Here is a 17,513-nt window from a genome sequence, read left to right as displayed (position 1 = left end):
GGTTAAATGTGGGCATTATGGACCGTCAACAGTTACCATAAATGGCGTAAGAATGTCTTGACACATTGGGTATAGTGTGGCCTCTGTCCTTGTGTGTATAGGCTGTGTGTTATGTGCCTTGAGAAGGGGAGCCCTATATTTGCCTGCCGAGTGAATCTAGTGACCCTAACTTCTTAGACGAACCTTTGAGTGGCTATATATGGTTTCCAGTGTTATGGGCCATGCATATCCATGCATTTGAAAATCATGACACAGTGAAAGTGTACACCTCTACGCAGAGTTTAACAATCTGGTATACTAGTTGTGCCCATGGATACGGGTGGCCTAGAAAACTGAGGGAATAGATGATCAGTGTTGAATGATGTTAATGAATAATGATGATGAATGATGACTAATGATGTTGTTTATGTATTATTCTCTATTCTTTTATACATTGATCATATGGTTATGGCAATGAATACTACCTTGAGTGCTATTATGCTAAACATGATACGTATATAAAAAGCTAAATGCAGTCAAACCAGTATCAGCTTTTTAAGCATCATGAACCCCTAGTTATACTTGTTGAGTACGACATGTGCTCACCCTTGCTATTTTCTACCCCTCCAGTCTACTAGTAATTAACAGTTACTCAGAAGAGTGATGGATTCACAAAGGATGTTCTCATAACACTCTCCGAAGTGCTCGGCATATGTAACCCCTAGTCAACCGTCCTTGTCAAGAATGGAGCCTAAAGTTTAGTTACTGTTATGCGATACTCTAATGTAAGTGTTAATTATAAGTATGTTTCTCCTATATAACATTGTTTCTGGTACTGTTTTTTCTGTTGTTATATGTGTGGACTTTCTGGACACACATATCGCTAGCCTGGTTTTGTCCTCTAAAACTAGGTCTGACACATCATCACCGGCCGTCGGCCTAGCCAAGCTCCCTTCCCTCCTTGCATTGGCAGCATCTGACTTTCATTGCAATATTGGAGAGTGAGCAAGAGAAGGCTGACACGTGGCGCCCATGAGAAAGAGAGGCAAAAGGGACATTTCATGTTTCTGTTAGCTACCATTCCTTCATAAGTTGATGGCAGTGGCGTATAGGGGTCAGAAAAATCAAAGGAATGGTTGAGAATGAAGATGATTTTTTTTATTTGTTATGTGTATTTTTCTCGGTGCACAATGGTTGGAAGCTCCCAACAAGAGACGTTTTTCTAGAGAGACCTAGTATAATTTTAATTGGTCCTTTATAGTACAAGAAAAGATGGGAGAAAATCGGCTGGGGAATATTTTATTTTTTTTCATCCGTATCTCCCGGAAAGAAAGATTTTGATCGCCAAGCTGTTGATGTAGTTTTGATTAGGCACAAAACCTATATTCTTATTAAATCTTATTAAAATCTAGACTAGTCAATGATCCAGCTAATCAAACCATGTATTGAAAACTTAAATAATCTGTTTAATTAATTCATTTCAAATAAATGTATCTCTGTAATGTCTGATAAGAGCTGCCACGTCGAAAATAGAGAGATGCCTCCTGTTATATTCATGAACGGACAAACTAATCCTTGATATGTTTGCAACTAACTTCTTAGCATCTTTAATCAGAGATGAGAATTTACATATTTTTATGGGTCCTCAAAGAAAGTCATGGAGCTCGATATTTAATTATAGTACCACATGAATAGTTTGAAAATTGAAGTTATGATATCTGCACTCCTATTTCTTTGTTTTGGAGGAACAGGAGAAAATTAAAAAATCTATCTAGGTTTTATTTTGAGTCAATACGGGATTAATATGTCTTATTATTGTCAATATTAACTTATATTATGGATATCATGGTCATCATAAAATAAATCAGATATACTCATTTAAGGTGAGAGAAATACGTACCTGGTCATGCTTTGTATAAGGTGAGACAAATCTCGTAGCATAATTATTCATTATTTAAAGCAAAAAGCTGTCATACGTATATACAGATAATCAAATCTTAGAAAGTTTAGTTGGGAAGTACGGATCTATATAATAGTACACAGCCACGATAAGAAACAAAGCCCCGAGGAGATCAAAAGCTAGGCCCGCAGCGCTTACCGTCAGGTCAAAATGAAGAACGCCGGCCGCCGCGACGACGGTATTGCAGCGGCGACGATCCTGATCGCCGTTCTTCTCGCGACTTCCGTGCATTGTAAGTATATATACCAAGAGAGAGATTATTTCTCTTGCTATGCCGGATGACGCAATGATGCAATGCCTTGATATATATAGGTGCTCGAGTGTCGCCTAGAGATGTCACCGGCGAACGCGGGGCGGAGGTGACGACATTGCCTGGACCTCTACCCTTTTGCTACAAGTCGTGTGGCAACGGGCGCTGCGACTTCTGCTGCGCGAGCGACTACACGCCGACGTTCTGCTGGGATAATGAAGCCATGTGCAAGCACGAGTGCCATCCGCCATTCCGCCCATGATCCAGCTCCCGTCCGTATGAGAGGATGTCAAAACGAGCGTGGATGATTATACATGGAAAACGAACTCAGTCTCTCTCGTCTCGTCATGTATGCAGGTTCCTAGCATCAGTCGCGTGGATGCATCTCATTAGCTAGATTTATTTAGTCTCTCAAGATTCATTGAACGGCGCGCGGCCGCTTGTCATCCCCGTGTAACATGTTGAAAGCTAGTTCAACGCTTTCCGCACGATGCTCCGTAAAAGCTAGCAGCATGATGCCGTTTTGAACTATATGTTTCTAATTTTGTGCGGCTTATTGCCATATATATTGAGCTTTAATTTGAGCCGCACCAGAACGAACTTCTATGAAATATACTCTCGTCGGCCGGGGCACGGCGATTTGGCGATTTCTCATTTGCAGCTTGGGCTTTTTTTTTTTTTTGGTGCCTTGATGAGGCATCGACTTCCAGCTGTTTAAATCATCCGGAGTGCTAATTCTTGATGCTAAACGCAGTGGCAGAGTCAGGAATTATGTAGAGAGGGGCCAACCAAAAAATTCAACTTATCAAAATTGAGCACAACTAGCGACGTCTAGCTTAATTCATTGACTTGATATAGGTGCTCATATTTTCTATATGTATTTTAGGATAAAATGTGTTATTGTTTTGGTGGTAGACGATAAATCCTTAATAGCAAGATGTTTGACATAATTTCGTAAACCTTACGATCTACGTCTTAGTTTTTCTAAGGTGCTTCATTGTATTATCTAGTTATTTGTACTTCCTCCATCCCAAATTATAAATCATTCTAAAAATCTTGGAGAATCGATCAAAGTATCTCAAGTTTGACCAAAATTATATAAAGAATTATAAAGATTTATTTTTTGAGAACACGTCGTAGCGCGTATTTCATTAAGCAGAAAGGAGTTTGAAGCTTACAACCCGACAACACACAAGTTGCCCCCTAGCTCTACTGGATTACAGCCAACAATTACATGATACAAACATTTTGCAACACAAAGAGGAAGCAGACAAGACAGTCAAACAACACTAGCTTGCAACCTGGAAAGAATGTTTTACATTTGCTTGTTCCCAGCCATAGCCCAAAGCGAAGCTTCAGCAAAGGCGCCGGGGTAGCCACAGACCTGAAGGTTCTGGCATTTCGTTCCTTCCAGAGCATCCAACCAATCAAGAACACAAGAGAATCGAAGCCACGCCGAAATGGTTTTGTGACCAACTTCCTTGCACGCAGCCACCAGTGTAGCGCGGGCTCACCATGATCACCGAGAGGCAGCTGCAGATGAATCTTATGGAGCCACAGATGCCAGACCTCCCGGCTGTAACAACAGGCAATGAGAATGTGGTCCATCGTCTCCGGCTCTTGATCACACATGATGCACACATTGAAAGCCTGCAGCCCATGCCTGAATCTACGATCACCAGTCCAACAACTCCCATGGAGAGTTAACCAAAAGAAGGTACGCACTCTCGGCGGTGCAGCTGTCCACCAAATCTGCTTGGCACCCAGCACTGGTGAAGATCCCAAGAACATGGCGCCATAAGCTGAGGCCGACGAGTAGGCACGATCTGCTGTGAGGCCCCAAGTGAATGTGTCAGGCTGTTGGGACAAATGGAAATCCTCCAGCAGGTCACAAATCAGGCTGATTTCAAGCAGGACCTGCAGGGTTGGCGCTGCCATAATATGCGTTACCCATTCACTTCCAGGCAGTGCTTCCGGCACAGTGGACAACTTCTTCCTGGGGCGAACTACAGCGTATACGTTGGGTGCCAGCATAGCAATGCTGGATCCCTTGATCCGTTTATCTGTCCAGAAGTAAGTTGATTGCCGATTACCCACACTGGAACAACGCCAGGGCCGATTTCTCCCTTGTTGTTGGCCGTCTGCCCTCTATGCGATCACGCCAAACCCATCTCACCCTCAGGGCGACCCCAACCCTCCTCAGGTCCGAGATCCCCAGACCACCTAACTCTCTGGGTCTGCACACCTTGACCCAAGCAACTTTGCATTTCCCTCCGGCCACAGCATTTGCACCAGCCCAGATAAAAGCATGCCGCAGCTTGTCAATACCCTGGATCGCCCACGGCGAGAGGCATAGGGCGATGGAGGTATGGATGGGAATGGCCGACAGCGTGGCCTTAACAAGCGCCACTCTGCCAGCCACGTTCAGCAGCTGGCCCTTCCAGCCAGGGATCCGAGCTGTGACCTTGTCGATCAAGAACTGTTCCTCATAGCGCTTTAGCTTGTAGACTAAAAGCGGGATGCCAAGATACCTGCATGGGAACGTCTCCAGCTTACACGCCAGAATTGCCTGTAGACGAGCAACATCAAGCTCGGTGCAGTGCAGCGAAACCGCAGTGCTTTTCTACAAATTGGAGAATAGACCCGAGGCAAGTCCGAAAATGCCCAATGCAGCCTTGACAGCCAGCAGCTCCCTTTCAGTTGGGATAACGAAGATCACCAGGTCATCCACATACAGGCTGACCCGATTCCCTGGCAACCCATCGATGGGAGTGAGGAACCCATTTATCTCGATCCAGCAGAGCAGGCGGTTCAGCACTTCCATCACCAGAACGAAAAGCATGGGCGACAGAGGGTCGCCCTGACGCAAACCACGCGCATGGCAGATTCTCCTCCCAGGCTTGCCGTTCAGCAGTATCCTGGTGCTGGAGGTAGAGAGTATGTTAGAGAGCCAATTCCTCCAACGTAGTTCAAAGCCCAAATGGCGCAACACGTCGAGGAGAAAAACCCACGCAACTGAGTCAAATGCTCTTGCCAAATCAATTTTGAGAAGCATGCAGGTCAGCCTTCTCGAATGAATTGCCTTGCATGCAACCTGAACGTCTCTAAAGTTGTCATGGATACTTCTACCCTTGATGAACGCGCTTTGGTTGCGCAAGACGAGCTGGTCCAACGTCCTAGCAAGCCGATTGGCCATGCATTTTGTAATCAATTTGCCAAAGCTATGCATCAGGTTGATCGGCCTAAAATCCTTGATCTCCTCTGGGTGGTCTTTCTTCTTAAGAAGCACCATGAAGACACAGTTTAAATGGTACAAGCTTCTGCAATCCTGTGCCCAGAAGGCATTAACCGCATGCAAGAGGTCCACCTTGATCGTTTCCTAGGTTGTCTTGTAGAATAGCCCGGTAAACCCATCCGGGCCCGATGCCTTTTCATTAGGCAGCTCTTTCACAACACCCCAGACCTCCTCTTCTGAGAAGACAACCTCTAAATTCTCTAGGGGCTGCACAGGCAGACCGATGGCCTGCAAGTTGATGCACCTGGAATGCTGGAAATTTGAACCGAGGATCTCGTTGTAGTAGTCAAACAGTGCCTGGCTCATGGATTCGTCAGAGACGATCTGGACATCCTGCACCTGCAACGCCTCTATACGGTTCTAACGGCGCCGATGACAGGCTTGCAAATGAAACAATTTTGTATTAGCGTCCCCATGCTGAAGGAACAGAATCCTTGAGCGTTGCCTGGTGATCGTACGTGCAAGCGAAGCAAGTCCAAGAACCCGGACTTTGAGGGCACGAAACAAGCTGAGCTCCCAGACCTAGAGAATCCTTGTCTCCTGTTCTTCATCAAAGCGAGAGATAATTTCCCTCGCTACAGCCAGTTGTAGGCGTATACTCCCAATATTGTTATTGCTCCAACGCTTGAGCTCAACAGTGACATTACGCAGTTTCTGGTCCAAGACCCGGAACGGGTCAGCCTCGGCCACTGGAACGTCCCAGGCCTTCTTGACAATGTCACCATAGCCCGGGACCTTTGTCCAGAATGTTTCGAAGTGGAAGCGACGCTGGCCAGCAGAAGAAGGCTCAGATATGAGCAAAAGCGAGCAGTGGTCTGAGCAGTCAGAGGATAGCGGCCTCAGCATGTGGGACGGGAATTCGTCGAGCCAATCCACAGTGGCGAAAACCTTGTCAAGAAGCTCCAGAGTGGGTGCAGCTCTCTGATTAGACCAGGAATAAGACCTACCCAACATATTGATCTCCTCCAACCCAGCTTGATCAATGAACGATCTAAATCTCCTCATACACCGGCGGTCGAGGCGACCGTTATTTTTATCTTGAGCGTGGTAGATCATATTAAAATCCCCGCATAGCAGCCACGGCCCCTGCACCGTGGCACGAAACTGTAGCAATTCTGCCAGGAATTGAACCTTCTCATCATCAGCATGCGGTCCATAGACGCCAGTAAACCACCACTGTGCCCCTGCCGAGCCCACACGCGACAGCTTAGCAGAGATGCTGAAACGACCCAATTGTACATAGGAGGCGGCCCAGGCCAGCCTACCCCAAGCCAGGAGGATACCTCCGGCGGAACCGGCTGCAGACAAGACAACATAGTCCAACGCAGGGCCTAGTATTTCATTAGCCAGAGTGTTACACAAAGCAGAGATTTTAGTCTCCTGGACACAGACAACAGAGGGTTTGTGTAGCATCACAAACTCACGGACAACAAAGCGACGCGCGTGCTCATTCAGGCCGCGCACATTCCACACAAAGCAACAGAAGTTGTCTGACATTGGGTAACCAAAAGAGCAACTAGGACGGTCCGATAAAACTCAGATAACCTCCTCCTCCAGGCCCTGGAGGTCTAGTTCCATGGCCGAGGGATCCAATCCCCCGGCGAGGAATTTCTGTAGCGCCTCTTGCTTGTGCTACGACATGCGTTTTCCTCCACTGCAATACCCAGCTTCTTGAGTAGAACTCTACGTGCCTGCAACGTTGTATTTTGGGCCCTCGAAGACGCCGCAATGCGGCCACTGCGCCTCAAGGAATGCACCGAAACTGGCTTTCGTGCCCTCCTAAGCTTGGGGGCAGCTTCCATCAGCGGCGAGCGCATCAGAAGGCGGACGACAGCCTCCAGCTCGACCAGCACCCTATCTGCCATCGGAGTTTGAGAATCTGCGGGCTGCAAGGAAGCAGAGTGCTGGCATTCTTCAAGAGAATCAGAAGTCATGACATCAACCCCACACATCCTAGGGGGTTGTGTGGCTTCATCAGGCAAGGAGTCAGAACGGACACCAAACTCAGCCTCAACCAAATCCGCCCACCAGTCCACCGGTCTGTCAGCAGCCCGGCTTTTCAAAGGCGGGGTTTGCAGGCTACGCCCACCGTGAAGCCGGAACGGCGAGTTGTCCAGGGAGGCACCCACAAAGCCCACCTCCGGAGACCCCCGATGAACCGAGAGTGACGGGGTCATCACATATGCGCGGTGTGCTACAGTCCTGGGGACTGAATCTTCCACAAAAATGGCATCCTCGAGCTGCAATCTGCGGCGCCTCAGCGGCGTCCTTGGGACAGAGACCATCCCGGAGAAAGGTGAGACCCCAGTTGTTGAACAAAGGGTATTGGGTAGTCCATAGCGCCAACAAGCACGGTCCGGGGCGGTGAACTGTAGCGCCGCAGCGCGTTCCCTGGGTGATAGTTGTTGTAGTTACTATCCCCAGAGTCATCGGAAGAGTCCCTCCTCGGAGTCGGCCAATAATCATGGCCATCATCATTCAGGTTAGAACCACCTGGGTCAGCAGTGCCATCGCTGTCATTGCCATCGTCACTTGGCCCAACACCACCGTCACCGCCTGGTGACCCAGGCGGCGTACTCAAGTCTTGCACAGCCACGATCCTAATTCGCACATGATAGCGCAGTCCAGGCATCTCAGTACGCTCCTCAACAGGAATCCCAAGAACGTGAGGCTCAGGAATAAAGATCAGTTGTTCCTCACAAATGAAGTTGGGGTGCCAGCACCAAGCTTTAACGAAAAATTCACTATCATCATCAATTGGTCGATCTCGAATCTGAGATATCTCCACCCCAGAGCATGCAGGTCCCAGAATAATTTGTGCCACCGTCACTCTCCGCGCGTGGAAGGGAACGCGGGAGAGCCCGACAATGACACGGAACTTGAAAGAACATGCACTTGCCAATGAAGTCCTTCGCTATGGACGCCACAACAAAGGCAGAAGGCCGCCTCCCGGCCTAGAGGCGAGGACCCGATCGCGGTCCTCGCGAAGCCTGAACCTGACAATGAAGTCCTCGGGCTCGTATCGACGTACATCCACGTTGTCAGCCCAGATGTGAAAACGGTCATGGAGGAACCTGTACACCATGGACGTGGAGACAAATGGCCGAGTCCCCCTCACCAGCGCCATGAGGGCGTTGCCGAGCCCATCCTCAGCCGCTTGAATCTCATCAGTGTGGGGCACCACCAGAAGCGATGCGCCCCGTGCCTCAGCCCCCCATGGCAGCTCAACGCGTTAGCCACCGAGGAGCTGGCCACATCATCCCCCGAGGCCGCAGGCGAAACAGCCGGAAGCGGGGGTGGTGGCGGCGGTGGTGGAGGGGGAGGTGGAGGCAGCGGCGAGGCAGGCTGGTGCGACGGCGTGACATTACTATTTTATCACGTCAACAGAAATGACATGAGAAGGCTCAATCCCACTCGTTGGTGCGACACTACTATTTTATCATGTCAACAGGATTCATATGTTCTTAATTACATTAGTCATTGTCTACTTTAATTATATGTCTAGGATAGTTGGTTTGATCTTATTGAATTTATGTAATTGCTCGTATAACGTTTACCTAATCGATCGTTGGGTAGATGATAGACAATATGTAGACGTGGTGTCTATATATCTTGTTTGTCTGCGAGTGCACCTTGACGTGTCGGGTCGTGTGGTAGTCCGCGTAGGTGACAGCTGCGTTGGTTCCTCTGTAGTCTACCCCCGTACGTAGGGCTAGCTTGGGCACGGTTGCGAAGGAGGTGACAGTTGCGTCTTAAAACCTAGTTGATGCCCCTTTACATATAAATATGATATAGGGTTGACTTAACGATGATTTCTAAATGTAATTGCACTAATTAGAGTTATTCATTGGCTAGTTATAGAATTACCTTAGATCCAACTCCCTAGTTTATCCATTAGCTAACTATGATTATGACTAGTAGATGATGTGATGATTATTTTTAATTATGATACTTGATGATTATGCTACTATTATTATTTATCTATATTTATCTTATGACCTCTGCCTGTTATGAAGTTGACTATACGACTTGGGTAATATTTGTTCATCCTATATAGTTTGTTATCAATATAATAGATATAGTTTAACACTTAGCCTTCCGAGTGGTATAAATATAAATCGACAACCTGGATACTTCCCTAGGTAAAATGCTACAACAGTATAATTATCTGTCCGCTTGCAGAACCCATTTAGTTTATAATTATATTTATATTATTTTTTCTCTGTCTTAGAACATGTGAATCTATATTAAATTCCTAGCAATGTAATTAGGGATGACAACCTACTTCATGCTTAGGAATGTTAGAGTGGTTTGTTGCTATTTGACAAGTTAATGATATACCGTGCATTTCTGGTGTTGTTGTTGGGAGTAGAGTTTATCTCTATTTTTAGTGATGACGGTAGTAAATGTCAACACTTGTGTTAACTTTAAATATAGCATAAAAGCTAAAATTTTACACTAGTGCTAATTTTTAAAGTTTATTTACACATCATATACTACCTATTCTCTATATTTATTTTTTAGGAGTTTGGCCCAGTCAACAAGCTACGCTCGGGGACTCGTCGACCATTCTCTACGCTGTGCTCAGGGACTGCTCTGACCACCGAGCATGTTTATGTTCCCAACCACGCTCAGAGTGGTCGACTAGTCTCTACGTTGTGCTCGGGGATTGTGCCGACCACCGAGCATGCTTACGTTCTCAACCACGCTCGGGGACTTGTCGTCCAGTCTCTACGTTGTGCTCGGGGACTGTGCCGACCACCTAGCATGTTTACGTTCCAACCACGCTCGGAAACTTGTCGACCAGTCTCTACGCTGTGCTCGAAGACTTGTCAATCACTCCCTACGCTGTGCTCGGGGCTTGCTTCGATCAATCTCTGATCTCAGCTCAGGGATTCCTCTTCTTAGTTACATATGAATTAGACTCATATACAACTGACGGATAATATTAATTTTTAGACCTTGCTACAAGGCTCATATTTCGCCTTTCAGCAAGCTCTGGGACTACATCGGCACGATGCATCTGGCGATGCATCTTAATATCAGAATTTCTACGAGGATTTTTCTTTTTAGACTCTGGCACCACGTGTCTACGCCACGTACTACAAGGCTCGGGGACTAAGTGGGCACACTTCACCTTACGGTGAATATGCTTGCTTTTTTGAAGTATTTTCTTTTTTATAAAAGTAAAGTGGGCACACTTCATCAAAAAAGAAATCTTTTTTTTTTCTCAAAGAGCACCATGCATTATTCGAATAACCTGCTTCTTTGGCATCGACATTGATCAACTATCAACCGTTCAGAGACGTCAAGCCTCACTGGTCGAAGAAGCTCAAGACGGCGTGTTTCATCACAATAAATGGTGCTCGGGGACTAGTTGTGGGGGTATATACCCCTATACCCTTATAACTAGACTTGGGCCAGGAGGTTAGGCCCATTACAAGACAACTTGAGGCATTATTCAGGCTTGATCTTGTCGAGGAACTTGGCCGGCGGCTCCGCATTGGCCTCTAGCCAATCTGCAAGTTGTGCCCCGTGAATTGCCGAGAGAACCTGTGCCTTCCACGATTGATGGTTTGTGCGGGTGAGTTTCTCGGTAACTGGAAGGAAGGTGGGGAGTGCTAGCAGACACCCCGGAGGATGAAGAAGTGAAGGGCAGGAAAAAAGGAGCTTGATACCATGTAAAAATAGATGAACGAGGTTACTCCTAGGGATCCTCGGTTGCGTGTTTATATAGACCGAGAACAGCCCTCGGTATGGCTTGTACATCAAGTTAGGATTACAACAACTATGATAACAAACTATGGAGGATATCTATCAATCAACCTCCTCTACAAGTAAGGAAGATATGCACGTTTATAATCTACACGGCATATCTTGTACATAGAAACATATATTCTAACACTACCAAGGTACAAACTTCCATCTCTTTTTCTGTCCATAGCTCCGTGCTTTTCAAGAGCTGCCTTTGCTCTAGACAAATTTTAGAAGCAAGGATGAAATAAAATTTTCCATCCTAAAATCCTTAAAAATTTGGAGTTTTCTCAGATCTTTAATATTGGATACCAATTAATAAGAAATTTCACTTTTATTGCAAAATGTGTTCCTACCCATGTAGAAAGATTGCCATATATTGTTTGATTTAACAGGATGTGTAGACTAGAAGGTATATTTTCTAGAGGTTGGAGGCCATAGATTAGTTGAGATGGCTATGGAACTTAGCACAACCTATTAGTCAAACTGTTTACTTTTCTCTCAGTTTGACAGTGACATGATAATATAATGTTATAAGAATCGGCATGCAAGTAGTCTCATAGAATTTTCTAGGAGGTTGTAGGGCTTGGTACTGTTTGGATGAGGGTGGCAGTCATGTTGCATACTCGAGGGGGATGCCAGACCTTATGCGCTAATTCTTCAGAATTCTAAAAAGGTTATCTTTCTGCAGTTAGTTCTTCATTCTTGGCTTGAATAATCTTTGCACGTTTGTTTCCTTATCTCTTTAGTGCTTGCTTCCTTAATTCTATATTGTTGCATTGTGAAGCATGCTCTAGAAAATCATGAATTTATTACAGTAAACAACATAAATGCCTCATACGTGATCCAAATGAAACATGTGAGGACCTAGATTATTATTACATGTTGATTATCTAAACATACTGAGCTAAAAATCTATTCATTAATAAAAATATATCTTTTAAATTAAGATTTAGATTAGAAGTTTGGTTGTTATCTTTGAGCCTCTCCCAGTATATTGTCTTTTAGTCTGTTAGGGTAATCTAATTTCTTTTATAATAAGAACCATTATCTGGCTGTGGTTGTGAATGTTTGTCCGATCTTCATTTCAAGATAGGTATCTAACCATGAGTGTTTGGAACCTATTCTATCTGTTTCTCGATTCACTAAGTAATTAGTTTGTTATGCTAGCTAAGGACATTTCATTCGCTAAAAAGAATCGGTTATGGATGACTGCTCATGTTGATTTTTTCTAACTTCAATCTAGCCTCCTTTACTGATGAGCACTGTTGTTTGACATTTTATTAGATTCTATTCTTTCATGGTTTCTTACAGACCATTGGGCTGAAGCCAATTGTGCGATTCTTCATGAAGCCTAAGAGTCACATTGTCCTGATATTTCACTAGTAAAATTCAAGTTATCTCAGTTGAATTCCTATTATTTTAGTTAGGTAAAAAGACAAATCTCACTAAATGTGGAGGGTTCAATCTCTTTCAAGTCTGACTACTGTTGGATTTCCTTAGTGGCTAGATCAGGGCTGGGACACCAACGGAGATACTCGAGGTGGGAGGTGGCTGTGAGGAGATTGGCTGGTGGCACACTAGCACCTTGAAGCAGACTAGCAACAGGGTGATGATGAGGGATGAACGTTGAGGGCAAGAGAAAGACGATGAAGTTACAGTATTTGGGAAATGAGGTGGTAGGCATCCGTATTGCCCAGTACACAGTTCCTATCTAAAAACTATTTCTACTTATGTTAGAGGCAAAGTGTGTCTTCACTGCTACATGTCCAAACAAAATATTTGCTACGATGAAGAATCATGATTATGTTTTGTTTTTCTTGTAGCGATGTATGGGCACAGATACGCTTGACATGTCCTTTTTGTCTCTTTCACTGAAAAATTGGCCTCAGGAAGACAGTATCGTTGATTACAAAGAGTGCCGACAGTAAACAAGAATATGATCTCACATAAGCTAAAAAAAGTGTTGGTCGCGTAAGCCCAATGGAAACTATATTTTAGTAAGAGTACAATATATCCCGTTGCAATGTCAGTTATTTTGTCCCGCTCTAATGCACAAGCATTTAGCCATAATTGAAATTACCCAAAAAAAATTCCATCTTCACCTAGGAAGGAGCAGCTTGTGCTCATCGAAATCGAAAGTGTTAAGAAAGCACATGGAATGTCTTTTTAACCATATAAACTGTGACACCGCACTCTTTATGACTGTGTTAATTTTACGAACTTTGTTTTTTAAGTAAATGTTATTTTAATCAAGGTATTTAATTTTATAGTATTGTTATCTCATCATGTGATCTATGTGTTCTTAATACTGAAGTGTAATTATCCTGTAGCAACACACAGTCATGCTACCTAGTATACTATTAATATATATCTATGTTGTTGATCATTTATTTATATCCTTCGTGTTTCAACTTGTTATGGATTTATCCCTTGTTTGGATTGGCTAGTAATATTTAGATACTTGAAAAAATAATATTATAATCCCAATTGATTCCATGTAAAAATTCTAAAATCATAGAATACTTCAAAGTGAAATAGTACAACAATGTAATGTGCGGCATGCCACCCTCTAGAGGTACAAGTTGCGTACATGTGTGCATAGTTTAGGATCAGTTTGTACATGGGAGTCTTGTATATCCTTATTGATAGATGTATGCCTATGATTTTCCATCTTCTACTTTCAATATGTATTAGAGTATAAGTCCCACAACATTAAAAAATGAAATAATATAAAATAGGGTAAGTAATAAAATCCATTGCATAACTAGGAATAATAAATAAATAAACAAATAAGCTCAATGTAATATTGATTCTGACATAGCTGATACACCAAACTAAGTAAAACACAAAAATCAAACAAGATACATACATTTGAAAGTACCACACAATATTTCATGACACAAAAGTTGCTCACGCTCTAGCATAAGAGAATACTATGATGCTTAACCCACATATAAAGGATGAACTAATAGGCCACCATGCAACTTGGCATACTAGATGGTGTATAAAACCTAATTCATGTTTGCATTGATCATCCACTGAGTATCAAGAATATCTCTCAGATTATCACTAGTCCAATCTAGGTGGCCTCCATCTGCCTCCGTGGTTGGATCCACTAAAGAACTACTAGCTCCCATCTGTTCTTGTTGCTGGTCAACAGCCAAGGTGGTTGTCAGGCTATTGCTTATACTTCCACGCCTAGTTTGGTATAGGAATGGTGACCAAGCCTGGGCATTGTTCATGGAAGTAGGATGTCCACCAAAGCTATAATGATTTATATTGTAGACACCTCCACCAAAGGTGGGCCCCACCCAAGCAGGAGCATTTGTTTGTGACAAGGGCCCAAAATCATAAAGTCCAATGTCATTGATGCTATAACGTTGCTTCTTGGTACTATTTTCTTTCCTGAGGAAGTACTTTTGAGCATGGCTGGAAACCTGCACTGGGGTCTTGGTGGTAACAAAATGCCTAGAGATGTTCTTCCAATTTCCACGACCATACACATGTAGACCACGGAGGAATTGCCTAAATGAGGTAAAGTTTGAAGTGAACTAATTAGATAGAAATTTTGATTCCATGCCCATATATATTCAAGATTAGTAAAAGAAGAATAATATATAAAGACCTCATCATAATAACCTTATAATCTATGCTTAATAAGGAAATCAAAATTCATGTGACAAGCATTAAAAATTTGTATGAGATGCTATAAGGATCTAGCAAATAACTAACCTATGCTCGTCTATGGTCCAAAACCTCCCAGTCCGTTGGTTGTCCTTCCAAGGAGTGGGCTTTCTCCATGGAGTCTGCTTCACATTCCTCGGGCCGAGCATCTCCACTTTTTGGTAACCATCAAATGCTTCCATGTTGCCCATGGATGGATCCCCCACAATCACCCCAAAGGGTTGATTCATGAGTTTGCTACTAGCTTCCACATGCTGGTTGCCACTCTGTAATGTTTGTGTCATCTCCACCATGACATCCATGTACATGTTGGTTACCTGTTCTTTCTCCTTGCTAGGAAACATTGCTTGGAGCTCATCCACAATTTGATTGTGCTTCTTGTTCATATCACTAGCACAATTGTTGTTGGTGTTGTCCCTTGCAGTGAGAGATTTCACCATCTTGTTCTCATAGGCACTCGACTCTCCCTTGAACTTGGGATCCATGTGGTTGAGTACTACGAACAATTGGTAGTTTGAGAAAATAACGAGGGTGGTTGGGTTGTGGGGATTGGCAAACACCAAGGTCAGTATTTATAGGCTTCATGTGAATCTTTTTGTCCTAGTTTTAATTTATTGGACAATTGACTTCTATATGAAGGCAAAATTGAGATTTTGATAACAAAGTCAAAGAATATTATAGACCTTATATATAGTATATCTCTACTTGTGCGACTTTTTCTCAAATGCATTAATATTTAGTGCTAGAAATTTTCTATAAGCTCCATATAGACATTGTCAACTTGCAAATGCCAATAGTTGTCCTATTCAAAGCACAAGCTTGTGAGTAGAAAAGGTAGAGAAACACTAGTGCAGTCTAGGATGTGGGGTGAGGTTTGAAGGTAGACCCATGTGCGCCCATGTATGTAGCCACTGACAAGGTGACATGTGTGGTCATGCATGACCATACAACCACTGAAGTCATTCATAGGCACACAGGATAGAATAATACTAGCATCTGGTTTAGCTACTATTACTTGACTACATCATCAATGGGGAAGCCTAATGATTGCAATGCTTCATCTCACACATATAATATATATTTATCTATTCAAGTATCTTGATGAGTTACAGCTACATAAATGATCATGAACATTTCAAATCTTGTAATGTATCTGTATATTTTTCATGTGATATGATACATAATAATTTTATTTGGTAGATATGTACCAAATCAATGTTTGTGTAATTAACTTTATTAATTGGGAATTTACTAGGCCAGTGTGTGGTTTGGTTTAGTCTTTCCTGTTTTCTTGAGAAGTTGTTTCAAATGGTCTGAGAAGATATGAATTCTATGTTTTCTTCGTACCATCATGATTTATGCATGCATGCACGATAGATTTTACTAACTAATTTGGTAACAAATGTTTTTGATTGTGTCCATACTACACATAAACCTACTTATACATAAACTTTTCTCAATTTAACAAAAAACTAGACTACTTTAGACTCAAGGTGTACTAGCTTTGGTTCTTTAAACTGAAGCACACTTATCATAGTAGAAATGCACATATCTGTGATGACTTTTATCGACAAATCAAAGTAATGTCACAAATGAGTGCATAGTTATGATAAAACTTTTGGTTCCAGCATGGATCATTGGTGATGGGCCTTGGGCACTGATTATTTATGATAAACTATGATATTGTCACAAATATTGTCATTGAACACTCCATGATATTGTCATAGGTCACATGTGCCACTCAAACTACTCATTTTTGACACTTTATTTTTGAACTGCAATGAACACAACTTCGACAGTAAACCAATCTCTCATATGTGACGCTCTGTCACACCCTAAAAATTTTAATTTTGGGTTATGCATAGAAAATACTAAACAAATATAAAATGAATTCAATATTTGTATAAGATTTGCTAAATTTAGTTTAGTTAGTGCAAATTTAGTTATCAAAAATGTGAATTTTTAAATTGATTCTAATTAACTTGATGGGCTTTTGTTGATATGATGTGATGCTTCAACATGCTTGACTCTGTGTTGTGAGTGGGTAAAGTTTTAGAGTGCTTGTTGTGAGTGGGTAAAGTTTTAGAGTGCTTTTAGTAAGTCGTTATTTTGTGTCTCACGTGTCTGTAACTGTTTCTATAACCAAGTCTTATCTTTCTTGATCTTAATCTTTTCATCTAGAGTTTTTCACATCCTCTTATTCTACTCTAAATCATTTTTTTTAGTTTATCTTCCATCAACCAACTTATTAAAACTTCTTGGGAATTTTTCCGTCTTTTCCTAGAATTCTTTCTTGTTTTTCTGCAAGCATAATCTAATTTTTTAGATCCTCCTTGATATCTTTTCATGAGCTCTAAATACTTTATTTGGATTTCTCATGTTCTAAAATCAATTCTGGACTTAAAATTCATTAAGTTCAAAAATAATAAAATATCAAATTTTTGGATTTTTAACTTTTTGCCATCATTACGGATGTCACTCCTTCATTTGCCACCTTCAGAATGGCATTTATAGAATTGCCATCCGAAACAATAAACCTCTTACATATTTACCATTTTTACTGATGTGCCACGCAACGTAGGCATGCC

The 17,513-nt window shown here is 42.8% G+C and overlaps 1 protein-coding gene across 1 annotated transcript; it reads right to left on the bottom strand.

Moving 5' to 3' along the window:
- On the bottom strand, positions 14,062-15,443 carry LOC8065782. Its single transcript, XM_002436784.2, has 2 exons — positions 14,974-15,443; positions 14,062-14,766 (listed from the first exon to the last, which is right to left on the bottom strand). The coding sequence occupies exons 1-2, from the start codon at positions 15,408-15,410 to the stop codon at positions 14,253-14,255; spliced, it is 951 nt and encodes a 316-aa protein (XP_002436829.1). The 5' UTR covers positions 15,411-15,443; the 3' UTR covers positions 14,062-14,252.

This window comes from Sorghum bicolor, chromosome 10 (genome assembly GCF_000003195.3).
Source record: "Sorghum bicolor cultivar BTx623 chromosome 10, Sorghum_bicolor_NCBIv3, whole genome shotgun sequence".
Lineage (NCBI taxonomy): Eukaryota > Viridiplantae > Streptophyta > Magnoliopsida > Poales > Poaceae > Sorghum > Sorghum bicolor.
Note: the sequence above shows the minus strand (reverse complement) of the source record. Positions and strands in the feature narration are given on the sequence as shown.

Bases quoted from the DNA above. Each gene is read 5' to 3' on its own strand.
- LOC8065782 (XM_002436784.2), bottom strand. From the start codon at position 15,410: ATGGATCCCAAGTTCAAGGGAGAGTCGAGTGCCTATGAGAACAAGATG. The intron at 14,767-14,973 runs GTTAGTTATTTG...TACCTCATTTAG, and splicing joins TGGACCATAGACGAGCATAG to GCAATTCCTCCGTGGTCTAC.